Raw genomic sequence first — 27667 nt, forward strand, 5'->3', positions numbered from 1 at the left:
TATCAGTGATAGTTCAGGATCCTTCGCCCATTTTTGCACGTGATTACTATCAAGCTTATTTTCCGTGAGTAGCTTTATTTTGATGAGACGCCCAATAATTTCCTGTACGAAACTCTCGATTGTGGTAGCTAACATATGTAACAAGGATAAAATGTGTTGATTTGATGGTTCTCAAATATTTATTACGCAATTTGTAGGACAATATGTCTGTTGAATTATATAAATATTAACTAAGTGAAAACAAAAAAATCAGCTGGTTCAGTAATCATTTATGATGACCTCGTTATCGATATGTCATGGCCATATCGTAGATTTGCTCATTTCATGAAATGGCCAATTTAGTTTGGCCAGATCGTTAAATCGTCAACGTTTCACGATTTGGTCATCCACATTTAGCCAGATCGTCGATCTGGCCAAATGTGGACTCCGGGAGTGCCGGCAGAAGTGAAAACTTGATTATTAACGTTCAGCATGTTTGATATTTTGGAATGGTATCCGTCTTACGCATGGAATATAGGGGCTAAAAAAAAAATCCGTCTTACGCTTTTTCGATCAGGCCACGTGTCCTGACGCGAGTTTAAGATTTTATACCCAACGCCGCTAAAGAAGGTTTCACTTCAAAAATTACGTAGAACCATCAAATCAAAACATTTGATACTAGTTACCTCTGTAAGCTACCACAATCGAGAGTTTCGTACAGGAAATTATTGGGCGTCTCATCAAAATAAAGCTACTCACGGAAAATTATTTATGTATTGACGTTTCAAAAGTGCTTCTCCAAGAAGTCTAATTGAATAAATAAATGTTTGAGTTTGAGTTTGAGTTTAGCTTGATAGTAATCAAGTGCAAAAATCGGCGATGGATCCTGAACTATCACTGGTAGAGCTCCACAAACATTCAGATATTAAAAAGTACACTAGAGACTACTGTGAACCGAAACTTATATGCTTTAGAAAATAAGTTGTGTCTTACGGCTCTAGGATCTTACTCTAATATTTTTTAACGGAAAAAACAGAGGACTAAAGGTGTAAATAAATTAGTCTGGTTAAAGGTCTAGTTATACAAGTAAAAAAAGAGGTTTCACTTTATATTATCGGGTAGGTGCTATTCATGTAATCACATAGTAAGTAGGACTGCACAAATAAAACAACACTTATTATTATTATTTTATTAATTAATTGCTTACAAGCTACATTCGATAATTATTTTACACAAAATCATGGTGATTTCGAATATTTATATAATGAATATCACAACGTTCAAAGAAGGCGACGTTAATAGAAATAAAACAGTAAATAAAATATAAAAGTTAATAAAGTAGGGCGCGGCGAGCGCGAGCGAGGGGAGCGCTCGCGGCGCCCTGCCCGGCGGTCCTCCGGCGGCGCGGAAACCGAATAGAGAAGAGCCGACACCGCCCGGCGCCGGCGGAGGAGCGGGGCGAGACTAGCTACGGCGGCCGGCCCGCGGCACAGGGTGGCAGTGGACGGGGGGCGCGGGCCGGCCAGCGGGCGCCCTAGCGCTGGAACAGCGGGTTGGGGAAGTCGGGCGGGTGCGGCAGCGGCGCGGGCGGCGGGCGCGCGCGGCGCCACGCCACCAGCCAGCACGCCACGGCCGCCGCCACCGCCACCAGCGCCAGCAGCGCCGTCAGCGCCAGCGCCACGGCCAGCCCGGCGGCCGACACGCACACGTCGGCGGCGCCGCCACCGGCCGTGCCGGCGTCGCGCTGCCGAGCCGCGCGGGACGGGTCGCGCCGCTCCAGGGTTAGTATTTGATTAGATTCCACCGTCACCTCCTCGCGGAGACGACCCGACAGCGAGTCGTCCTCGATAACTTCTCGCTTTCTGCGTTTGCCGAAAGCGTCGTAGCCGCGGCAATTAACCTGTGTAAAAATATTCATTCATAATCGTTTGCATGGGCATGACTCATAAAGCTAATAGATCATTACTCAAACTATAGTTATAGATCTAAGAGCAGTTGCTTTAATGCTCTAATTTATAGATTTATTACTGCCAGTTCTCTTTATTGATTAAAGTTATTTTTCTATAGAGTTCAATGAGACATATTTCGATAACAATGTTTGGAAATTCTTTCTAAGTCAAAAATTTCGCAAATTCATAAGAACGTTTTATAATTATTTTTTTGCTATTTAAAAATACAATTATATGCTTCATCTTTTTTCAACCTTCACCACTTACCGGTTGACATTTTCCAAAGCAGACACGTATGTTGCACTGGAATCGTATATTATCGCTACTGGGGAACTTGAACGCGTTGAAGGAGGCCCGCAATGCGGTGCCGTCCTCACTGCGCTCCCACTCGCCGAAGATGGCGGCGTCCGTCGCGCACCCGTCCGCGTCCGTCACCGTGTACTCGTTCTCTATGTTCGTGGATACTTCGCTTGTTTTCGCTATGCAACTACGCGCAAAGCCTCCGTATATGTCTAAAAAAAGGGTTTTTGATGAGTTTCATAGTAGTTGAGAACATAGATTCAATATTATAGTCTAAAATAAATCTATGGGAGTCAAAATGTCAAACTTGCAGATTTATTAAGTTCTTAATCAATCTATAATAAAGGTGAATTCGATATTTTAGATTACAAAGTAATCAGTCTTATTTTATTTTCATATAGACTATCCAACTTTTATCCAGCTAACCCATTTAAAAATCATTGCATTTCCGGTAGACATTGGCTACAGACAAACAATTCATCAATAAAAATCACAACCAAAACCACCCAAATACCACATCCCAAAACTTACTCGACGGCTGCACATCCACTTGTAGCACCAGATTCTCTCCAATCTCAGCCGAGCTGACCTCATCCCCAGTTCTAGACACAATCCGCATGGAGCACGTGGGCGGAGGGCCGGTGTTAGCGATCGTGCCCGTAGTGGTCAACATCGACACGTTGAAAGCGAGCGTCACGTTCTGTTCGCCCGTCTGGTATATGCACTTTATGTGGAATGCCTTAGCGTTGGATGTCACTAGTTTAGGATGTTTCTGCATTACTAGCACGAAGCTCGCAAGGCCCTATGAAAAAGTTCAAGAAGGTTATTTTTTGAGTCTCACAAGTACGAAAACGTAAATATACATTAAATTCTATTTTATTATTTAGAAGGACCATAGACAAAAGAAAAAGAAGTAAAAATCTTCACCACCATAAAAGAAAAGACGTTGCACTTACGTTAACGTGAACCAGTCCACAGTCACCGAAGTGAACTGTAAAGTCAATAGGGCTTTCTTGGCTTTCCGTTGTGTGCACTACAAGACGACACCGTTCGTCTTTACTGTATCCTTTCACATAAAGCACTCCATTGAAGTCTTTAATTTTAAGGCTGACTCTCACACCATCGGCTAAGCAATGGACCTATAAAGTGAAATAAAATTAAATATTTATAACGAGCTTTAATAAGAGAAATTATTTTATATATTACTATTGTATATATTGTTCTTGTGATAATAAAAAAAACACTTACCTGCATATCCGGTAATGGGAAGTCTGTTCGATAAGTTATGTTCGGTGTAGTCGTGGCATTACATTGGACTTTAGCATTGCCGATATATCCGGTTATACATGTGCAGCGTGAACGATGTCCGACTGCTTCACAAGTAGCGTATAAGCCACAAGGTTCGGCTTCGCAAGCATTCACGCATTTACCATTGATACATCTAGAGTCGTCGTTACAATGATCGTCTGACCGGCATCCGATCGGCACACATTGGTCACCTCTGGCCGTAAAGCCACGTTCCGAGTCGCACACGCATCTACCTCGTGCGTCTACTATTTTGCCCTCCAAGTTGGTACAGGGCTCGCATTCGCCGTATTCATTTACACCTTGACCATCGACGCATTTTGTGACAGGAGCTGGAAAAAAATCTTTATAAATTTCTGCGTACTAATTTGAATAAAAAAGGTATAAAATAGCATCGAATGTTTTACGTGTGAAATTATTTTTGAAAATTACTTACGTTTGTATGGTGTGCATTCCAATAGAGCATTTCCTTTGTATCCTTGTTCACATTCACAAATCATAGTTCTTACTGGATTTGTATCTGCTACTTCGCATTTCGCGTTTATACCACACGGTTTTATTTCTAAACAAGGATTGACACACTTTCCGTCCAAACAAGCGGTTCCAGGAGGACACTCCACGTCAGAGGAGCATCGTTCTTCAGTTTTGTTGCAGCCACCTGCAGTGCTCTGGTAGCCTGGCGGACATACACAGTAGACTTCGTGCAAGTGCACGCGACATTCCGCAGGTTCTTTGCATGATGTAATAGTGCAAGGTTCGACGCACTTGTTGTTAATACAAGATTTCTCAGGTGGACACTCACTGTTTGCGCGGCAACTGATCGGTGAGCAAGCTATATTGGGATTGCCAGATGTTCCAAATTGGCAGCGACAAAGTGCGCGATGTTCTTCTCCATAGCATTCTGCTGATTCTCCACATAGATTCGGTTCCGCTGCACAAGCTGGCACGCAACGGTTGTTTATACAAGTCTCATCATCGGCGCATTGACTGTCCGCACGACAAGTTACGGAGAAACAGCCCGTGTGTGGATCACCAAGGAAGCCAGGTCGGCAAGCGCAAACAGGTTTATGATCTCTTATTTGACAATCTGTGTTGGGGCCGCAGTCACAAGGGTTCTTGCAGACGGAAGTTATGCAAGCATGGTTTGAGGTACAATCGTTATCAGCTTCACAAGCGACATCGGATATCGTAGTGGCGGGTCGGCACACGCCGCCACCGCCGCTGATGTATCCCGGTGGACAAGAGCATAGCATAGTGCGTACGGGTAGAGTCGCTAATACTTCACAATGAGCTGGTGTAGCACATGGTCGCAATTCGGTACATGGATTTACGCATCTAGCGGACAAACACGCTAGTTTAGATGGACAATCTGCGTCGACGATGCATTCTCCTGTTATTTCAGGTCTACATTCCACGTACGGGCTACCACTAAAACCATTTTCGCATTTACAGACTGGTAAGTGATTGCGCACTAAACAAACAGCATTTCGACCACAGTTGTTGTCAGACAAACATGGATTAACACATTTGTGTCCTCTGCAGAGTTTGTCCCGTGGACAATCGCCATTCGAGCGACATTCAATGGGGATACAGTTTGAATACGCATCTCCTTCGAATCCAACGCGACATCTACAGAGTGGATGGTTTCTTTCTACATAGCACTCAGCATTAAATCCACATGTGTTGTTCAATAAGCAAGGACTGACACAATTGCCGTTAACGCAGGCTTCATCTGATGGACATTCTGAGTTTGTGCGACATCCTACAATACGACAGGCGCTGTAAGGATTACCATCATAACCTTCTCTACAAGAGCATACGGGTCTATGGTTTCGTATGAAGCATTCAGCATTATCGCCGCAATTACATGGGTTTCTGCAGATTCGGTTAACGCAAGATTCTTGATCGCTACATTCACTATCTGAAGCACAGCTCAAAGGTGGTAATTGAACTGCGTCGCACGTTCCACTTTCATTAGGAACATATCCTTCAGGACATTTACATATTAGCGTGCGGAATGGAATACTATCAGATACTGAGCAGCGAGAGTTTCCTTTGCATGGCTTCAGTTCGTAGCAAGCGTCACGACATTCGTCCTTAAGACAGGCGTGGCCACTGGGACAATCCGCATCCACACGACATTCGGGTTGACCAACAACTTGTACTCTTTCACATTGCACAAGAGGATCTCCCAAAGGTAAGGTCGCAGGACACTTGCATGAAGCGGCATGATTTTTAGCAAAACATTCAGCGTTTGATGCGCAAGGGTTTCGTCCGGCGAGAGAGCAGGCATTTTGACAAACACCGTTTATACAAATACTGTCATCACTACAATCCGAGTTTGCTTCGCATTCTGAAGCTTGGCATTTTGAGAACGGATTTCCTTTTGTTCCGGCAGGACATCTACAGTTGGATCTATGGGAGCTTCCGTAACACTCAGCACTAATAGCGCATGGAGTTTCGACTAAGCATGGACTGATGCAGGCTCCGTTGTAACACATATCGCTATCGTTACACTCTCCATCTGAAGAACAGCCCACTAAAAGAAAAAAAAAAATGTTAAAAACGTCACGAATAAATATGACGAATTTCAGGGTGAACTGGGAACAAACTAAATAAGTGTTTATATTACCATATTACTAACCTTTAAAGCAATCGGTGTACGGATTACCGGAGAAACCGCGTTGACAGTAGCAAACTGGATGGTGTCGTACTACATTGCATTCAGCGTTCGTTCCACAGTTACATGGGTTCGCACAAGCTCCGTTGATGCAAGCTTGTGATAGAGGACAGTCCGAGTTTGCTTTGCAGCCGACTGGTATTATTGAATCTTGTGATGCTATAAAAATTAATTAACAAACGTTGTAATATTTTAAGTTGAAATAAATTTGAATCAAGCTGTTAGGTTTAAATAATTGCATACCTAACAATATTGTTTGAATTGTTTCGGTTTAAATATACTTAAAAAAATAAAATTACAAGGTATTTTTTTTATTATTTTCAAAATAATTCGAAAAGATTTCAGCTCATTATAGGCGATGATTGTAGTTTACTCGAATAACATCGATAGTTTTAAAATCAATTGTATTTGATTCATTTTTTACAAAAAAGGTGATTCACAAATAAAATTGCAGTCTTCAGTATAAAAATAAGCCATACACTATCAACTTACGCGGCAAGCAGCGTACTCTCGCGTCTCCAGTGTACCCCTTAGGGCAGGAGCACTTAGGCCTGGCGTCCACCACCCGGCACAGCGCGGCCGGCCCGCACGCCCCGGCGCACGGGTTCACGCACGTGCGCTCGACGCAAGCGCGGTCGGAGCCGCACTCCTCGTCGCTGTAGCACTCGTAGATCGTTGGTTGTCGCGGTTCTGTGGTGACGTAGCGAGTAATGTTTTATTTTGAATATTTTGTCAACACTAGTATTATAAAAATTTAATGATGTCTTTGTTTGAAATGAATAGGTTTCAAAATTACAGGACAGATTTGAAAATATATTTAGCCAACAGATTGCTGAGTTGAGAGCTGCATTATTCCCGGTACATACTTTATTTCCTTTTTTTCATCCCGGGTCAACCCGAGTACAGAGAGTAATTTATCGTAGTTACTTTCAAAGATATTCATGATTACAGTTAGAATGTTATATTTATGACTCTTACCTGTATTACATTCAATTCTTGGATTTCCAGTGTATCCGGTTGGGCACGTGCATCTCGCTACGTGGTCTACTGATTCACATAGAGCGTTCTGTCCGCAAGGTGTAGATCTGCAGGCATCGACGCAACTTCCCCGTCGGCAAATTTGGCTGTTGGCACATTCCGAGTCAGACGCGCATTCCGCTTGTGGCGGCGCGCGACAACCAGAATCAGGCGCCGCACGACCACCGTCTGAACAGACGCACGCTATCGCTCTCAATGGCAGTATATCTATAGTCCTACACAGCAGACCAGCTTCACACGGGTTGTCCTGGCACAGATCACTACAATGCGAATTCACGCAAGCGAACGGTGACGCGCAGTCAGCGTCCACTGAACACTCTTCTACATTTTGTACTGTAACGCATCCGCGGAGGTATGGATCGCCTGAGCGATCAGGCGGGCAGCTGCACACTGCTCTGTGGCCAATTGGTGTACAAATAGCCCCAGAAGCGCATGCGTTCTCTGTGCATACCGGTTGACAGACACGATTGAGTCGGTTGCATGCTTTAGTTTCGTCGCAATCCTCGTTGTATTGACAAGCGGCTGCGATACAGGCACGTCGGGGGTCACCCTGAGTTCCCGCTGGACAGCGACATGTCGCTACGTGGGCGATGACGTCACAAACAGCGTTGCGGCCACAGGTCGTTCCAAGAACGCAAGGATCTTGACAGTAGCCATTGACGCAGGACTTATCGAATGGACAATTATCATCTGCAGTACATTCAGCTGTAAAGAAAAAATATCATAAAATTTAGCGAAATGATAGATTCAATTTTAAATAAGTTAATAAATAATATTTTTTGAAAAAGTTAATTCAAATAAAAAGGAAAAAAAATCTTCAAGTGCATATTTTTAATATCAACTCACGTGTATAACACGATCTAGCGGGATCGCCAGCGGTACCAGGCGGGCAGCGGCACCGCGCACGGTGCGCGGACGCCTCACACAACGCACCGCTACCGCACGCGTTTGCACACGCAGACACGCAGCGGCGGGACACGCACGCCTCCGCCGCACCGCACTCCACGTCCGACAGGCAGATGCTGCCAACGGCGGCTGTACGAAATGTTAGTTATTTTAATACTGCTTAATAATAATAAAAAATAAAGAAGTTAAACAAATGGAAAAAGTATACAGTTTCATATAGGGACAATGAAATAAACGGGCTTCTAGTTTTTTTAAGTACATTTATTTAAATTTAGTACATTTATTTTAAAGGCAACAAAGAGGTTTCAAAAGGATTATTTTCTAAATATAATATAAAAGAAGTTATTTTCTAAATATAATTTAAAGAGGATGGTAACATTTTTATTACGTCAGGTAGTTTTTAATATAATTATTTAAGGTACGCGTCACGTACACATTCTATAGAATTTCCATGTTATCAATTTATTATTCAACTAGCTGTGCCCGCGACTTCGTCCGCGTGGAATAGTGACTGCATAGTAGTTACTACTTAACACACAATTATTGAGTAAACACGTCTTGAAACACGTACTACCATAAACAACTAAATTATAAGTACTTACAAATTATTTTACAGTAAAGAAATAAAATAAATAATAACATAAAGTAACTGTTAGTAAAATTAAAACTAAACTGAGCTATAAAACTTTGTTACAGAAGAGTTCAAAATCTCCAGGATGTGGCTATCCTCCCGCTCCCATATCCTTCTACTTTCACAGACTTTCAACTTTTCCCTTTCACCCCTAGTAAATGGCAGAACCGATTTTGATGTAAACCATGTCTAATTGTACTTATATGTACACGACATATCACGTTTGGTGCTCTATTTGGATTATTTATCCCCACTATATCAACCCTAAGGTGCCAATATTATATGCAATAAACAGATGAACCGATTTTGATAAAACATGACTAATTGTAATTCACACGTCAATTGATATGCCGCTTGAGTATATTGTTTGACCACATTCGATTATTCATTCCCACTTTTACCGCTATAATCCAATAAATGGATGAACCGATTTTGATTAAATATGCCTCATTATACATCTCACGTCATGTCATGCCCTTTCATTTGATAAGCCACTTGGGTATATTTAACAAAATTCATTTTTTTATTACCACTTTTATACCTATATCCAATAAATGGATGAACCAATTTCGATAAAATATTTCTTATTGTACTTCATGTCACACGTCATGTCTTTCATTAGATACTTCACTTGAGTATATTTGATAAAATTCATTTATTTATTTATTCCTACTTTTACCCCTATATCAAATAAATGGATGAACCGATTTTGATAAAATTTGACCATTTGTTTCTGACAGGTCGTCTATTTACATTTGATATATCACTTGGGTATAACCGACAACATTCGTTTTTTTCATTCCCACTTTTACCCAGGTTTTATATACAGGGTTACAGGTTAAGTCGACCTATTTTTCGTTTTCCGGGCATTTTCCCACGCTTTTTTCGGACATTTTCACGCATTTTCCGGATATTTTCCAGGCATAGACGACCTATCAGAAACAAATGGTCAAATTTTATCAAAATCGGTTCATCCATTTATTTGATATAGGGGTAAAAGTAGGAATAAATGAATGAATTTTATCTGAGGAAAATTCGTATAAGTCCAGAAAATTTCCATACGCCAGGAAAAATTCTATACGTCGGGAAAATTTATACAGATGAGGAAAATTCGTATAAGTCAGGAAAATTTTTCTAAGTCCGGAAAATTTCCATACGCCAGGATAATTTCTATACGTCAGGAAAATTTCTATACGTCAGGAAAATTTATATAAGTCAGGAAAATTTCTATACGTCAGGAAAAATTTCTATAAGGTGGAAAAGGATAGGTTAGGTTAGGTTAGGAAAATTTTTCTAAGTCCGGAAAATTTCCATACGCCAGGAAAATTTCTATACGTCTGGAAAATTTGTATAAGCCAGGAAAATTTCTATACGTCAGGAAAAATTTCTATAAGGTGGAAAAGGATAGTTTAGGTTAGGTTAGGTTAGGAAAATTTCCATACGCCAGGAAAATTTCTATACGTCAGGAAAATTTATATAAGCCAGGAAAATTTCTATACGTCAGGAAAAATTTCTATAAGGTGGAAAAGGATAGGTTAGGTTAGGTTAGGTTAGGTTAGGTTAGCTTTTTAAAACTAAATTATTTCTGGCCACGAAATTTATAATCGTAATATTATTGTTACTGATAGGTCGTTTACTTTTCATTTAATATATCAAAGTATATTCGATAACTTTAGTTATTTTCATTCCTACTTTTACCTCTATATGTATACCTAGGTATAATAAATGGATTAACCTATTTTGATACAGTTTATCTAAGAACCAGCGTCGGAAAATATGCTGCCTAACAAAAAAATCGCATCTAATTACCTGCTAGCGAGCTACGGTGGCACAAACAGATACACACACAGACACACATAGCGGTCAAACACTTATCACCCATCCTTTTGCGTCGGGGGTTAAAAATATTATAATACGACATAACTTAAAGGACATTTTATGTATAAAATTTACCTAAAAATAAGCATAATTTTAATTTGACCCCTCCCCCCTACTACCTCAGCTTACCCCCCCACCCCCACCCCACTCTTGGGGACTTTCGATGTGATCACCTGGACATTTTATAGAAATAACTGTAGCGTATAAAAGATAACTTACGTTTTATCGTACACTGTATAATAGTAGCAAATGTTCGCCGTAAATACTTAAATGGTCATAACTTTTTTATTTATAAACCGATTGACATGAAATAAACACTAAATGTTAAATGAAGATTACCACAACATATAAGTGAAAACCGCATTTAAATCGGATAAGCCGTTTCTGAGATTAGCGTGTTCAAACATACAGACAAACAGACAAACGGACAAACAGACAAACAGACAAAAAAAAATTTAACGATAGTTTTGGGTTTGGGATCGATTTAGTAATAACCCCTGCTAATTTTTTTTTATATATTTTCATTGTACAGACACCACTGTTCTAGAATTTTATTATATGTATTGATGATGATGATATTGATTGATTTTTAACTACAACATATAAAGCAAAAAAAAACTTACTCGGTGTGCAAGCAACATTAGGATCTCCCTGTAGCGGGGGTACACACGAACACGAGGCTCTATGCGACACCGCGCGGCACTCCGCACCCGCGCCGCACAGCTGCGCTTCACACGCTGGCGTACATTGACCTTGTAGACAACGCTCTTCGTCATTGCAGTGCGTGTCTTCGCTGCATTCGCCTCCTTGTGAATAATTGGATGTGTGAGTTTGTTGATCTTTATGTATTTATACAGCTACCCGCAAAAGTTTGAACAAATAGGTTGAATTTTACTTTGATCGAGGTTCTTTCTATATCCATGCTAATGCATTGATATATTATAGAAGAAAATTATTGTGTCAACTCACAAAATACTCACCGGTAAGGTAATATAGTTACAGTTTGTACAAAAATTGTCTTAATGCTATTTTTTTATTTAAAACGAGCTGTTAATGTGAAACCTTCAAAATTCTGTGTGGTTTGAACAATCAAACGTTATCAATTTTTTTTATAAGTTTACATAAATGTGGTATTATTACAGATTACACGTTTGTAAAAAAACAAAACACGTCACTTGATTATTTGGATAATTGTTGCAGTGTATTATACAATTTTTTACACGGTGAAACACAATCGGTGACAATATTTACATGCCAGTTTCGTAGGACCGTTTGATTACCAATACTCACAATTATATCGATTTCTATTCCTTCCATTAAATTGTAGGTCAAATGTCAATACTGCAAAAAATAGGTTAACAAAATTTGATGAACATTTTTTTATATCATTTTATACTTACTTGGGTTGCATTGCAAGGAAGCATCGCCGGTCAAGGGCTTGGGACACTCGCACACTAAGGTTCGGAACGGCAGAGTGTTCGCAACTCTACACGTAGCGCGAGTACCGCAAGATGTCGAGTCACATGGGTTCTTACAATTTCCTTGCAAACATGCTAAGTTGGGACCACATTCAGCATCGCTTGAGCATTCTACTTCTTCGAGGACTACAACAAAATGGAAGTATGTAGTTTTGCAATGCTTATAAAAATCGAAACTTTGTAACATTTAATAGAATAGCTATTACTGATTATAAACAAATTATATTATTTTGATTTACTGTAGGAACTTACCAGGTTGACATTGTATTTTGGGGTTTCCGATTTGCCCACGCGGACACTCGCATGTCGCCTTGTGTCGAATCACTGAACACTGAGCTCCCGGTGCACAGCTGCCGGGGCACGGATCTTGGCAAGTATTGCCACGACAGGCCAACCACGATGGACAATCGTCGTCAATAGTACATTCTTCTTTACGGCACTCGACCCATGGATCTCCTCGCGAACCAGAGTTACACTCGCAGTTCGCAACGTGCCCGCGGGCTACGCATTGAGCGTCAGTACCGCAACGGATGCGGGAACACACTTTTACGCATGAACCGCTGTCGCAGCTTTCGTCGTATGGGCAGTCGTTATTGCTGTGACATTGTACTGTAAAGGAAATTATGAATTTAGTAATACAATCATCATTATGATTAAATTTATAAAAGATGAATTGAATATTTACGTACCAGAATAGCATCCAGTGTAAGCATCTCCTTCGTATCCAGGTAGACAGGCACAAAGTGCTCTGTGTTGTTTGGCGATACAGCGTGCGTTCAAGCCACAGCTGTTCTGAGCGCAAACTGGAAGGCATCTAGAGTCGATGCAAGCTGCATTGTCAGCGCACTGTTCGTCTCTTGTACACTCTGGACTTGGAGTAGGCGTATATGTTGGTGTAGATATTTTAACACGTTCACATCGAACCAGCGCATAACCTGTGTAGCCGGCAGGGCACGAACATATAGCTGAGTGCCTCACACCCGTACATATAGCATTTTCACCACAAGAATCGATGCACGGGTCGGAACATTTTCGATTTATACATGAACGATCGCCAGGGCAGTCGTCGTTGACTATACACTCTGGGTATGAACAGAAGCCGTCTCGACAGGTTCCATGCGGGCCACACGGGTTCGGGTCACAAGGATCGTAAACGGTTGGCGATGTTGTGGGTACCTCTGTAAGATTAAAAATAAACATTTTAATATTATTCACATTTTATTTGCTTATTGACAATAAATGCACTTATTTTGATAATTACTAATACTTATTGTTGAATTATTAAAAAAACCTTATTTTTAATTAGAATAGAACAATTACCTCTTGCAACACAGTTGCTGAAGGGATCGCCAGTGGTTGATGGTGGGCAAGAGCAAATAGGTGCATGATCGAAGACACGACACATAGCGCCATTGCCACAAATTCCTTGACATGGGTCTATACATTTATTGCGGACACAAGCGCGATCTCGTGGACATTCAGAGCTGACGACACATTCGGGGCGACAACCAGATGACGAGGCGTCTCCACTAGTGCCACTTGGACAGGAACAAACAGCGTTGTTGTTCACAACTGAGCACAAGGCTCCGGGTCCGCACGGCGATGGTGTACAAGGCGGCGCTATAACAATAATAACTTACATTATTGAGTGAAATACTTAGATAAGATTAATCGAAATAAAGTGGCTATTTTGCTTTAATGTTATCACTATTATACAGAGCTTGTTATTTACCTGTTATGACTATGTCACATTTTTCGAACGCATTTCCTCTCGTTCCTGGCGGGCACGAACACAACGGCACATGGTTGACGGTTTCACAGTCGGCTCCCACGCCGCAAGTGCCCTCACACGGGTCGCGGCATTTGGAGCGAATGCAGGCTCGCGTCGGAGAGCAGTCCGAGTCGGCGAGACACTCCGGCCGACAGCCAGTGTATGGGTCGCCTCTTAATCCTGGCTCACATTCACAGGACGCTCCACTTCCTCGAGCGCGACAAATCGCTCCCGGACCACATGGAGAAGGATTGCAAGGGTCGTTTGGTAGTTTTTCTGTAACATTTAAAAATGAGTTATAGTGCGACTCCGTAATAACTCGACAAAGTTTTGAAGGGCAAAGCGGTACGGAAGCTTTTTCGATAGTTTTTTTTGACGAGTTTGCGATCGATTACGTTTCACTAGAAAAACCCATGCCTAAGTTTTTAAAGTGAAAACGTATCCGAATCGCGCTCTCGTCTCGACTACAACTTTTAGCAATAATATTTCACGCGTCGTTGTAAGATTAAGCAATCTTCCAACTCAGTCTATCTTACGAATATTCTCGACGAGTCGACACTCTATAAGGGGGTTTCCGATGGTGTTGGGAGGACACTGGCAACGCGGTTCGTGTGCAGCCGGAGTGCAGAGGGCGTTGAAGCCGCAAGCGCCGGGGCAAGGGTCGATGCACCGCTTGTTGACGCACGTGAAGCGCCACTCGCAGTCCGACGAGCTGAGACACTCAGGGCGGCAGAACGGTGGATTGCCCAAATAGTTGTCTCGGCAGCGGCACGATCCACCAATACAGTCTGCATTGGGGCCGCATTCAGTACAAGCTGATGGTATTTTCGGTTCGGACTGGATTGCTGTGGATAAATGATTTGTATTGCTTAGTGTGTATTGACATTATTATGACTATATAAAATTAAGAATACAAAAAAATAAGATTATAAATATTTTGTAAGTTAACATTTTCTAAGAGAACATAAATGATTTGCCTGAATTCTTTTAGTCTATTTTACCTGGTAAGCAGCGAATGAACGGATCGCCCGTATATTGTACGGGACAACTGCAAATTGGTGAATGTGCCATTGTGTGACAAATAGCATGCGTGCCGCAGCTGCCAGGGCATGGATCTTGGCACTTGTTGTTGCGACATGCGAGGTTGGCGGGACAATCAGAATTGTGCCGACATTCGGGACGGCAAGCTGGCGGCTCATCATAGGTCGGTGGCCGGCAAGAGCAATGCGCGACAGTATCGTCAGCGCGGCATATACTATCTGGACCACACGGATTTGGCATGCATGGATCGCTTACCGCTGGAGCTAATGAAAAAAAAATACATTCAGAAAAAAATATATTTAATAACCAAAATATTTTATAGATATTAAAGGTAGAAGGAGAGAAAAACATTTTCAAGTACTATCAAAAAATATCAAAGAAAAGACGGAAAATAAAGAAAACAAAACATAAAACAGAATAATTGTACGGTGGAGTACAAACTCCTAAACTGATAAAAATCAGCTGTCAAGTCCTCATTTGCACTTATGCTTGAATATGATACATCGCTAGTTTTCTGGGTTTCTTAATTAGCTTTTTAAAATTATAAAACCTTACCTATAACGCGACGGCATGCAATAAATGGATCGCCTTGAAGTGGCACAGGACATTCACAAATTGCAATATGGTTATATACGTTACAAACGGCATCAAATCCACAAGCGTTTATGCAAGGGTCGATGCACTTGTAATTAATACATGCTTGATTTTTAAGGCATTCATTATCACTAGTACATTCTGGTCTACATTCCACGTAAGGGTTGCCGTGATAGCCTTGAATACAAGAACATGTTCCGTTCGAGCAAATAGCGTTTATTCCACATGGCGATCTTGCACAAGGATCAGATGTCAGAGACGGGGTATCTGAAATAATAAACATGCATTATTTTTTTTTTACATGGCAGAGCAAAGAATAATATTAAAACGAAATTATTGGAATCAAAATCACTTCCAAAATAGTTCATCTAATAGTTACAATTCTTTTACCTTTGATTATTACATAGCAGCCGACAAATGGATCTCCACGGTATCCTTCAATACACGTACAGATAGCGAGATGGTTAATCGCCCTACATTGTGCATTACTTCCACATGATCCTAAGCAAGGGTCAACACATTTTTCACGAACACATGCTTTATTATTGGGACAATCTTCATTAATTGTACATTCTGGCGCACAACGAGGCGGAGTACCGATGTATCCTTCTTTGCAATTACAAATTGCAGATCCGCCAGAATCCCTGCAGTAAGCATTTGGTCCACAGGGATTGGGACTACAAGGATTTCCAACAGTATCAATTTGAGGTCTTTCTTTAACGCAGCGTACAAATGGATCTCCTCCATAACCAGGCAAGCAAGTGCAGTATGGGCTATGGCGATGTATTTGACATTGTGCATTTTCTCCACAGGTGTTCACACATGGATCGACGCATTTTTGTTTAATGCATGCTTTATTGAGTTCACATTCTGAACTCATGACACATTCTGGTCTACAGTTTGGTGGATATCCCGTGTAGTCAGGTAAACATGAACATATTGCTTGATTATTTCGTGCCAAACAAGTACTATGAGGGCCGCATGGCGATGGTGAACAAGGATCAGATGGTTTTTCTGTAATAACAAAGATTTCGTTATTATATACAATTATTTCATTGTAAGAGATTTAATAATACACTGTAAATAGGTGTAAACTTACCCTCTTTAAGGATACAATTGTCATAAGGATTTCCAATGTATCCGAATATGCATGAACATTTAGGTGAATGATTTACAGTTTGGCAGATTGCATTGATACCACAAAAGCCAAGGCAAGGATCACGGCATTTATTATTTATGCAACTAAGACTTTGAGGACAGTCAGAATTAAGCAGACACTCTGGTCGGCATCCTTCATACGGGTTGCCATAGAAATCACTTATGCAGGCACAACTTGCTGAATTATCACGTTCTTGGCAAACAGCATTCGGACCACACGGATTTGGCGTACAAGGTTTCGTTTTTTCTACAGGGTTTTGAACTGCAACTAAAAACAAATGTAAATTCTTATTTGTTGTTACTTATAAATTTTTGATTAGCAATGCCACAAACGATCAAGAAAAGACAATTAAATAAAACAAATATTTTAACAAGGATTCATTGATTTTAAAAGTACCTGAAATAATCACGCATTCGTTGAAAGGATCCCCTCGGTATCCCTGTTGACATGAACACTGAGGCGAGTGACTGACCACACGGCACTCAGCATTGCGACCGCAGGCACCCACACATGGATCCACACATTTTTTATTTATGCACGACTTATCGAAATGACACTCGCTATTTGATACACACTCTGGACGGCAATAAGGCGGTTGTCCTATGTATTCATTCAAACAAGCACACTGTGACCGTCCGTTTGATTCTTTGCATACTGAGTTCGGACCGCAAGGTGAAGGTTCACATGGGCTCCTTTCTATACTGGGTTCATCTGTAAACGATTTTTAAAAGTTATGAATATTCTTCAAACACAAATACCCTAGAAGTTATTTAAGTATCGGTAAACACTTACTTTGTACTTGTAAACATTGAATAAACGGATCACCAGTCAATCCATTACGGCAGTAACAAATCGGTTTGTGATTGTGTATTTTACATTCTGCGTTAATACCACAAGAACCGAGACATGGATTGACACATTTCTGGTTGGAACAAGATAATAATGCTGAGCAGTCTGAATCGATCACGCATTCAGGACGGCACGATGGTGGAGCTCCGACATATCCCAGAAGACAAGAACATACCGCCTGGTTTTGTATATTTCTACATACACTGTTTGGTCCACATGGTGAAGGTATGCATGGGTCAATATTTTCTTGGACAACTAAAAAAGAAATAAACATTAAAAATAAAACGTTCTTGTCATTTTTGTTACTACATATTATCAAAGCAAGTTATCATTTGAAACTAACCTGCAAGAGGAGAACAAGAGACAAAAGCATTGCCTGATGTATTGCGCGGGCAAGAACACATCGGAATGTGGTTGTAAACTTCACAGGTTGCGCCTCTACCACAAAGATTGGTACATGGATTGACACATTTAGTGTTAACACAGACTAAACTAGAAGCACAGTCTGAGTTGTGTGTACATTCTGGGCGACAACTCATGTAAGGATTTCCGAAGTAATTAGGTAAACAAGAACACCTTCCGTCATTGCATTGGGCATTAGCTCCACATGGATTAGGATTACAGTTATCATATTTCTCTGGTATAGGTTCTGTAATAAATATAAACATTATAGTAATTATTTTAGTATTTGTACATTTAAGATAATAAATCAAAGTGCAGAAAATTATACATACCAATAGCTTCTTGAATGTAACAACTTTCAAATGGATTTCCAGTGTATCCTTCTGAACAACTGCAAATAGCCGCATGTTGATGAACGTGGCATACGGTCTGTAGTCCACATGATCCAACGCAAGGGTCTTTACATTTTTGGTTGATACAAGCCTTGTTGCTTGGACAATCTGAATTAATAGTACACTCAGGCCTGCAGTTTGGTGGTGTTCCTATATAATTAGACATGCAGGAACACACTGGTGCTTTGTTTATGGTTTGACACAATGAGTTCGGTCCACAAGGCGATGGTACACATGGGTTAGAATCCACTACTTGTATTTCTATAAAAAAAATAATATCAATTATTGGTACGTATATAAATTAGCTAACGCAAGAATATTAAATACGAGCTGTTTATTTTACTTAGTACAAGTTTTAATGTGAATTGTATAGAACTTACTTGGAAGAAGCGCGCATCTTATGAATGGATCTCCTTCATATCCTTGTCGACATGAGCAAATGGGAGCATGGTTTACCACTCTGCACTCGGCGTTTTGACCACATACATTAATACATGGGTCTACACATTTTTGTTGAACGCAACTTTTAGTCGACGGGCATTCAGAGCTTACTGTACATTCTGGTCGACAGTTAGGCGGTACACCGAAATATTCTGGTAAGCAGGAACAAGACGCAAGGCCATTGTTACTTTTACATACAGTGTTACTTCCACAAGGATTTGGCACACATGGGTCGCGAGACGTAGTTTCTAAAATAACATATAAAGAAATGAGATAAATCTGACTTTTATGAAAAATATTGATAACAGAACTTATTTGAAACAAAATTAGAAACCTACCTTCTTCTTTAATTATAATGTGGCAATAGGAATATGGATTTCCTGTATAACCAGGAGAACATGAGCATGACGGTAAGTGGTTTACAACTTGACAAATTGCCGTTGAACCGCAGACACCTGGACAGGGATCTTGACATTTATTCTTTAGACATGCCTTATTGTATGGACAATCACTGTTAACTACACATTCAGGGCGACATCCTTCATAAGGATTTCCGAAATATCCTTCATGACAACTACAAGCAGCAACTCCAGAAGTTGATACTCTACAGTAGCTGTTTGCTCCACAAGGTGATGGGTTGCAAGGATCTGTTGGCTCCAATTTCTGTGGTATTTGATAGCATGATAAGAAAGGATCACCACTGTAACCCTCTTCACATGTGCACATTGCTGTGTGAAGCCGCACCGTGCATTTTGTATTTGTTCCACAAGAACCCACGCACGGGTCTTTACATTTGTAATTTATGCAGGCTTTATCTGCTGAGCATTCATCACTTGATGTGCATTCACGGCGGCAGTTAGGCGGTGTTCCTTCGAAAGTGGGTTGACAGGAACAAATATGTGAATCACCAGTATTTGTCACTGAGCAAGCACTGTTTGGTCCACATGGTGAAGGAACGCATGGATTTTTAATTGGCTCCTCTAATTTTTGAACTAAAATAAACAAAAACAAACAATTAATACTTTAGAATAATAAATGCTTTTCAAAATTGAAAGATGCGCTAATAAAATAGAGTTTTTACCAAAACAATGTGTAAACGGCGAGCCTGTATATCTTGGCGGGCAAGAACATACAGGATTGTGGTTGATAACTTTACAATCCGCATTGGGGGCACATGATCCTGGACATGGATCTTGACACTTCATATTTATACAAGCTAAAGATAGTGGACAATCAGTGCTTTGTATACATTCTGGTCTACAATTAGGCGGGTTTCCCACATAACCTTGTATGCATGCACATATTGCTTGTCCACTAGAATCTCTGCAAATACTGTTAGGGCCACAAGGAGAAGCTTCACATGGTCTACTCGACGGTTCTGAAAATGAATTTATTTGATAAACAGTTTTTCATTAAATAATTACTAAAAATTAAATATATTATATTATATTGTATGAGAATATTTTTTATAAATACGTACTGTCAATTTTCAAGCACTGTGTAAAGGCATCACCAGTCATACCAGTTGGGCAACTACATACTGCAACGTGATTGTAAACATTGCACTCAGCGCCCACTCCGCACATATTAATGCATGGATTCACACATTTAGAACGTAGACAAGTTTTGTCGAGGGGGCAGTCGGTACTGAGCACGCACTCTGGTCGACAACCGAAATAGGGATCTCCTGTATATTCTGGCAGACATGTGCACTCTCCGTTGTTGCAAAGGGCGTTTGGACCACAGGGCGAAGGATTGCAGGGGTCTTGTTTTTGTGGTTGTTCTAAAAAATAACAAGTGAATTTTAGTTTGAAAACTAAATGGATTTTCTTTTTATGATAACTAAAATAACATTGGATACAAAAATACGCTAAAAATATATATATAAAAAAAATTGGGCAACCAAAACTTTACCTTCAATTTTAATTATGCACGATGTGAAAGGATCTCCTCTGTAACCTTGCGGGCATAAACAAACTGGTACGTGATTAACAACATTACAGATTGCGTTGAAGCCACATGAGCCCTGACAAGGATCTTGACACTTCATATTCAAACAAGCTCTATCGCTGCTACAATCTGTGTTAACTATACATTCTGGTCTACAATTTGGTGGGCTCCCAAGGAATCCAGGCTTACAAGAACAGGATGGTATACCTCCCACGTCGCGGCATTCAGAATTTAATCCACAAGGAGAAGGTAGACAAGGATCTGTCAGTACACTTAAAACTGGTTCAATATCAAGTACAATACAAACTGAGAAAGGATCTCCCGTGTATCCGTTTTTACACGAACATATTGGATTGTGATTTATAACCCGACAATCTGAATTAATTCCACATCCGCGGGGACACGGTGATACACATTTTTGGTTTTCGCACACTTTATCAAGTGGGCATTCCGAATTACTTAAACATTCAGGTCTACATGTAGGCGGTGAGCTTTGATAGCCCGGTTGACATGAACAAACAGCAACATTATCCCGAGCGTTACATAAGCTATTCGGTCCACAAGGTGATGGGTTACATGGATCCACTATTTCAGCTGCAAAAAGAAATTTTATTATTAGTTTAACAGTACTTTCTTAAAAATATGTTAAACTAATGTCGATAATATAACTTACTGTGAGATTTATATGAGCATATTTTATACGGATCTCCAAAATGTTGCTCGGGGCAGACACAGCTTGGTATGTGGTTAGTAACATAGCATTGAGCATTAATTCCACAAGTTCCAGGACATGGGTCGATACACTTATTTTGTTGACAGGCCTGATTCGACGGACAGTCTGAATTAATTAAGCATTCAGGTTTACAGGAAACATATGGATCACCGAAATAGCCCGGAAGGCAAACGCAAGATCCAACGTTATCTTGTTCTCTACATTCAGTGTTGCTTCCACAAGGAGAAGGCACACACGGCGTCGGTCGTTCTATAATAGTTGGTTCTGATTGTAAAGTGCATTGAAGGAAGGGATCGCCAATATAGCCATTTTGACACAAGCATATCGGCGTATGACTGACAACTCTACAATCGGCGTTTATACCACAAGCACCCGCGCATGGGTTGCGACATTTTCTATTAATGCACGCCATGTCAGAGGAACATTCAGTATTGCTTGTACATTCTGGGCGACATGCAGGTGGTGAACCAATAAACTCAGGCAAACATTTACAGTCAGCTTGATCTCCAACCTCGATACATTGTGAATTAGGCCCACATGGCGATGGCAGACATGGGTTTACTCGAATAGGTGGTGAAGATTCTGTAATGATAACGTATATTAAAACACGGGTGCATAACATAAAATATGAAAGACAATAATTATTTTAAAAATCTCTTTAATAAATTATAGAATTTTGAAATTGAGATAATTAACTATGTCAATTATTAAAACAATTTTGTACTGTAAGATATAAAAAAAATAAACACAGTTGTATTTATTAAGATAAGAAACTTACGAATCGGTTGGCAAGCAGAGAATGGATCTCCTGAATATCCACGGAGACAAGTACACACTGGGTTATGATTAATGACCATGCAATTTGTGTGCTGGCCACAAGCGCCTGGGCATGGATCGATACATTTCTGGTTGGAGCAGGCCTGATTTAATGCACAATCGGAGCTGAGTATACATTCAGGTCGGCAGTTCGGTGGTGAACCTATATAGCCTCGTACACATACACATACAGCATGACCATTTATCTCTCTGCATTGACTGTATGGGCCACATGGTGATGGATTGCACAAATCGGTAGGTGTGTAAACTTCTGCAAATAAATCAGTAAAATAAATACCTATAACCTATGCTAAATAACAACATAACGAAAACTTTGTGAATTATTTGTGCGTGAATTACCTCTGATTATGGAGCAATAATTGAAAGGATCACCGCTGGTGCCGCGTGGACAAGAACAGGCCGGTATATGATTGATTACATCGCAAGTTGCGTTCATTCCACATGTATTTGCACAAGGATCCGTACATTTGTTGTTTATACAAGCCTTATTGCTAGGACAATCAGAATTCAGAATACATTCTGGTTTGCATCCAACATAGGGATCTCCATAATATTCAGGAAGACAAGAGCACTCTCCGTTATTGCATACCGCATTAGCCCCGCAGGGAGATGATGAACAAGGATCACTTGTAAGGGGTTCTAAAAAAAGAATATTTAGTAATTTTTGCGTCATACTTAATATAAAATTTACTTTATTATTGAAATGCTTCATAATAAGACAAATATATACATTACCTTCCAATTTAAAATCGCATCGAGTGAACGGATCGCCTGTATATCCAGGAATGCACGCACAGATAGGTAAGTGATTATTGACATTACATTCCGCATTAAGCCCACAGGCTCCAGGACATGGGTCTCTACATTTGTTATTTATACAAGCATTATCAGCATTACATTCTGAGCTTAATGTGCATTCCGGTCGACACCTAGGAGGAGTTCCAATATAATTTGCGAGACAAGTACATCTAACGTTGCCATTATATTCTTGACATTGTGCATTCGGTCCACATGGTGATGGTATACAAGGGTTTCTTTGGGCTTCAAGTTGTGGAACCGACAAAGGAACTAAAAACAAAAAAAAAAATACATTAATATACAAAGCAACAAATAAAAATTATTCCAAGTTCGAGTCAGTTAAGATATTTCTTGATGATTTGTGGTTTGTTATGTAACATACCTGGCATACAATATGAGAAAGGATCTCCAGTATATTGTTCCTGGCACGAGCATATTGGGTTATGATTTATAACTCTACAATTAGAGTTCCTGCCACATTGTCCTTGGCACGGATCAACACATTTACGATTAATACATGCTTTGTCACTTGGACATTCGCTGTTTATTGTACATTCTGGACGACAGGAAGGAGGAGCACCGACGTAATTTTCGAAGCAAGTACAAATTGCCTGTGAATTTATTTCTCGACACAGACTGTTAGGTCCGCATGGTGATGGTGTACAAGGTGTTACCTTGACATCTGAAAGCAAAAATATGAGAAGTCAGATATTTTAAATAAAAAGTAAAACAAGTATAATAAAACACCATTTTACATACCTTCGATTTTCTCCTTACAGAATGTGTATGGATCACCAGAAAATCCAAGTGGACAATAGCAAGAAGGTATATGGTTCACAACTTGACAAATACCATTCGGTGCACAGGTGCCAGGGCAAGGGTCTCTGCATTTATTTTGAATGCAAGCTAATGTTGGATTGCAATCGCTGTTCAATACACATTCGGGGCGACATGCTTCATAGGGATTGCCGATATATGACTCTAAACATTTACAAGAACCTGCACCGTTTCTTTCATTGCACTGAGCATTCAGTCCACACGGGGAAGGTTCACAGGGTGAATTGTATTCTATTATGGAATCTCTTATAGGATTACAGGACACAAATGGATCTCCTGTTTGTCCATAAGGACAAGTGCAGATTAAACCATGACTTATTACGACGCAATCAGCATTGTAACCACAGCTGCCTGGGCAAGGATCCTTGCATTTTTGATTTATACAAACTAGATTTGTAGAGCATTCTGAGTTACTTATGCATTCAGGATGACAATTTGGTGGCGCTCCTTCATAATCTGGCATACATGTACATGAAGGTGCCTCGCCTATAACCTTGCAAATTGAATGAGGCCCACACGGTGAAGGTGTACAAGGATCTACAGGTGGTAATGGTTCCGAAACTAAAACATAAAAAATAAATATTATCAAATTATGCAGTAACATACTGAATTCAATCGATTGAAAGTAAAAAAAAAGTACTTACCGGTAGGTGCACAGTGTGAAAATGGATCGCCTGTATATTGCGGTGGACATGAACATATAGGATTGTGATTTATTACTTCACATCTAGCTTCATAACCGCAACTTCCGATGCAAGGATTTATACATTTATAGTTGTTACAGGCCTGATTGGAGGGGCATTCGGCACTTATTGTACATTCTGGACGACAAGAAGGTGGACTTCCAATATAGGTTGGCAAACAAGAGCATATAGCTTGATTATTTATAGCTCGACACTGACTATTAGGTCCACATGGATTCGGATTGCACGGTTTGACTTCAGAAACTATAAAAAAAATGTCAATATTAATGATAAATAAATTTTTATTTTATGGCTTATGCCAATCACGCACGGAACATCTGAAAAGTACTTACTTTCAGTTTTATGACATTCGACAAATGCATTACCAGATGTTCCAATAGGACATGTACAAATGGGAATGTGATTGTAAACGTTGCATTCAGCACTTGGCGCACACATATCAGGACAAGGATTTATGCATTTGTTTCTAGAACATACTTTATCTGTTGAACATTCCATACTTGTGATACATTCAGGTTTACAACCGGAGTAAGGATCGCCAAAATATTCGTCAATACAAGTGCAAATGCCATTTGAACATTGAGCATTGAATCCACAAGGACTCGGGTAACAGGGATCTGGTTGTTGTTCTTCTAAAAATTGAGAAAAAATATAAATTTATAAATTTTAGAGATAAATGTATTATGTAGTTTCGAATAATCAATCACTACGTTACCTACCTTTTATTGGTTCTATAACATAGCAGTGGGTGAATGGATCACCAGTTAAACCTTGTTGACATGTACATGCGGGGAAATGGTTGAATACTGTACATTGAGCATTTATTCCGCAACTACCAGGGCAGGGATCAATGCATTTCATATTGATGCATGCTTTGTTAGATGGACAATCCTGGTTAATTGCACATTCTGGTCTACAATTCGGTGGTGCTCCCTGGAAATCTGGCATACAACTGCATACTGGCATACCATTATTATTACGACAAATAGAATTTTCGCCACATGGATTGGGTAGACACGGGTCTCTTTGTGGAGTATCCTGTACGGGTACTAGAATAAAATAAAATAAAAAATAATTAAAACCTAAAAGCGTGATTATAAAGCAAAATTACTATTTTATGTATAATTTATTCAAAAACTTACTTTGTAAATAGCATCGTGTAAATGGATCACCAGTGTACTGAGATTTGCAAGAGCATATTGGACTGTGAGCTATAACTCTACACTCAGCGTTAAATCCGCAATGACCCGGACATGGATTGGTACATTTTAGATTTATACATGCTTTATCTACAGGACATTCAGAACTAATAGTACATTCAGGGCGGCAACCTGGAGGTGATCCAGTATATTGAGGCATGCAAGAGCATACGCTTTGGTCGTTTACCGCACGACAAATACTATTTGGTCCACAAGGATTTGGAACACATGGCGTCACCGGTTCCATTTCTTTTTCTGAAAAAAAAAAATGCATATGCGTTTTAATTCATTACCAATTTTATTAACCTAAATAAACACGTTAATTTAAAATGCATCTTTGCGTACCTTTTATAATGACGCACTGCTGATACGAATCACCTGTATATCCAGAAGGACAGTAACACGATGGAAGATGGTTTACAACAGTGCAGATCGCATTTGGTGCACACGTACCAGGGCAGGGGTCTTGACATTTATTACGAATGCAACTTTTATCTGGTGTACAATCCGAATTTATTGTACATTCCGGTCGACATCCTTCGTAAGGATTTCCGATGTAATTAGGTAAGCAAGAACAAGAACCGGCCGAATTATATTCCTTACAAATAGCATTAGATCCACAAGGTGATGGCATACAAGGTGAAGATTGTTCTTGTATTTGTTCTCTTTGGATGTTGCAATTTATAAATGGGTCACCAACATATCCTAATCTACAGAAACACATAGGTGAATGGCTGATTGTTTTGCATTCTGCATTAGAACCACATGCACCTAAGCAAGGATCTACACATTTTTGATTTATACATGCTTTGTCACTTGGACATTCACTGTTGCTGCTACATTCTGGTTTACAATAAGGTGGTGAGCCAAAGAAGTCCGGTAAGCAAGCACACGATGGAGCTCCAGCTACTTCCTTACAAATGGCATTAGGTCCACAGGGCGATGGCGTACACGGTGAAACATCTAGTAACTGTGGCCCTAAAAGTAAACATACATTAAGCATATTATATTTGTTGATTATTCGTCGGAATAAATATTAATTACTTAACGCTATAATTATAATATTTTACTTACTATAGGGAATACACCGTACAAATGGATCTCCAGTGTGTTTTGGAGGGCAAGAACAGATAGGATTATGCTTTACAACTTGACATATTGCTTCAGCTCCACAAGATCCTTTGCATGGGTCAATGCATTTTTGATTACTGCACGCTTTATTAAGAGGGCAGTCTGAACTGACTACACATTCCGGTCGACATAGTGGAGGACTGCCAATATAGCCAATAATACACGTACAAACTGCTTGTCCATTAATTTCTCGGCACTGACTATTTGGTCCACAAGGAGATGGAAGGCAAGGGTTGGTTACGACTGGAACTAAATAAATTTTTGTCATTAATAACAATTACGTCTGCGTTAATATTATGATCCCACTAAATATATTATTTTATTTTATTATACCTTGTATTTTTTCACATCCATAGAAGGCATTACCAGTCATACCATGGGAACAACTGCACATAGGTACGTGATTAATAACTTCACAAACAGCAGTTGGTGCACATGTATTTAAACAAGGATTAACACATTTATTCTTGACACATGCCATATTTCGATTGCAATCAGTGCTCAGTACACATTCTGGACGGCAACCTACGTATGGGTCACCTTGATAATCATGAACACAAGTACACTTTCCATCCGTACATATTGCGTTTGTCCCACAAGGCGATGGGTTACAGCTATCTGTCGTATCGTATTCTGTAAAGAATATGGAAATATAATATGAATATTCAGAATTTACTTATAAATT

The 27667-nt window shown here is 40.0% G+C and overlaps 1 protein-coding gene across 1 annotated transcript in view; it reads right to left on the reverse strand.

The window, feature by feature from the left end:
- Positions 1 to 1153: 1153 nt before the first annotated feature.
- Positions 1154 to 27667, reverse strand: part of dpy (fibrillin-like protein dumpy) — a 94369-nt gene continuing 67855 nt past the window's right edge. Inside the window, exons 92-134 of the mRNA XM_090105662.1 lie at positions 27316 to 27615; positions 26926 to 27231; positions 26197 to 26829; positions 25795 to 26106; positions 25372 to 25701; positions 24985 to 25284; positions 24593 to 24895; positions 23871 to 24509; positions 23494 to 23793; positions 23049 to 23381; positions 22653 to 22952; positions 22255 to 22563; positions 21417 to 22058; positions 20708 to 21337; positions 20274 to 20576; positions 19875 to 20171; positions 19132 to 19785; positions 18733 to 19041; positions 18293 to 18613; positions 17902 to 18207; positions 17502 to 17813; positions 17106 to 17420; positions 16650 to 16976; positions 15941 to 16564; positions 15512 to 15817; positions 14917 to 15219; positions 14452 to 14760; positions 13877 to 14191; positions 13465 to 13764; positions 12834 to 13322; positions 12397 to 12753; positions 12067 to 12270; positions 11290 to 11472; positions 8098 to 8286; positions 7192 to 7956; positions 6706 to 6903; positions 6178 to 6372; positions 3970 to 6072; positions 3477 to 3865; positions 3185 to 3367; positions 2760 to 3030; positions 2196 to 2440; positions 1154 to 1879 (exon numbers count right to left, since the gene is read on the reverse strand). Coding sequence (XP_089961788.1) covers positions 1514 to 1879; positions 2196 to 2440; positions 2760 to 3030; positions 3185 to 3367; positions 3477 to 3865; positions 3970 to 6072; positions 6178 to 6372; positions 6706 to 6903; positions 7192 to 7956; positions 8098 to 8286; positions 11290 to 11472; positions 12067 to 12270; positions 12397 to 12753; positions 12834 to 13322; positions 13465 to 13764; positions 13877 to 14191; positions 14452 to 14760; positions 14917 to 15219; positions 15512 to 15817; positions 15941 to 16564; positions 16650 to 16976; positions 17106 to 17420; positions 17502 to 17813; positions 17902 to 18207; positions 18293 to 18613; positions 18733 to 19041; positions 19132 to 19785; positions 19875 to 20171; positions 20274 to 20576; positions 20708 to 21337; positions 21417 to 22058; positions 22255 to 22563; positions 22653 to 22952; positions 23049 to 23381; positions 23494 to 23793; positions 23871 to 24509; positions 24593 to 24895; positions 24985 to 25284; positions 25372 to 25701; positions 25795 to 26106; positions 26197 to 26829; positions 26926 to 27231; positions 27316 to 27615 — 17075 coding nt within the window. The 3' untranslated portion in view covers positions 1154 to 1513. The remainder of the gene's footprint in view (positions 1880 to 2195; positions 2441 to 2759; positions 3031 to 3184; positions 3368 to 3476; positions 3866 to 3969; positions 6073 to 6177; positions 6373 to 6705; positions 6904 to 7191; positions 7957 to 8097; positions 8287 to 11289; positions 11473 to 12066; positions 12271 to 12396; positions 12754 to 12833; positions 13323 to 13464; positions 13765 to 13876; positions 14192 to 14451; positions 14761 to 14916; positions 15220 to 15511; positions 15818 to 15940; positions 16565 to 16649; positions 16977 to 17105; positions 17421 to 17501; positions 17814 to 17901; positions 18208 to 18292; positions 18614 to 18732; positions 19042 to 19131; positions 19786 to 19874; positions 20172 to 20273; positions 20577 to 20707; positions 21338 to 21416; positions 22059 to 22254; positions 22564 to 22652; positions 22953 to 23048; positions 23382 to 23493; positions 23794 to 23870; positions 24510 to 24592; positions 24896 to 24984; positions 25285 to 25371; positions 25702 to 25794; positions 26107 to 26196; positions 26830 to 26925; positions 27232 to 27315; positions 27616 to 27667) is intronic.

This window comes from Colias eurytheme, chromosome 9 (genome assembly GCF_061535395.1).
Source record: "Colias eurytheme isolate Ceu_HAF_F1 chromosome 9, ilColEury1 Martin Lab GWU primary, whole genome shotgun sequence".
Lineage (NCBI taxonomy): Eukaryota > Metazoa > Arthropoda > Insecta > Lepidoptera > Pieridae > Colias > Colias eurytheme.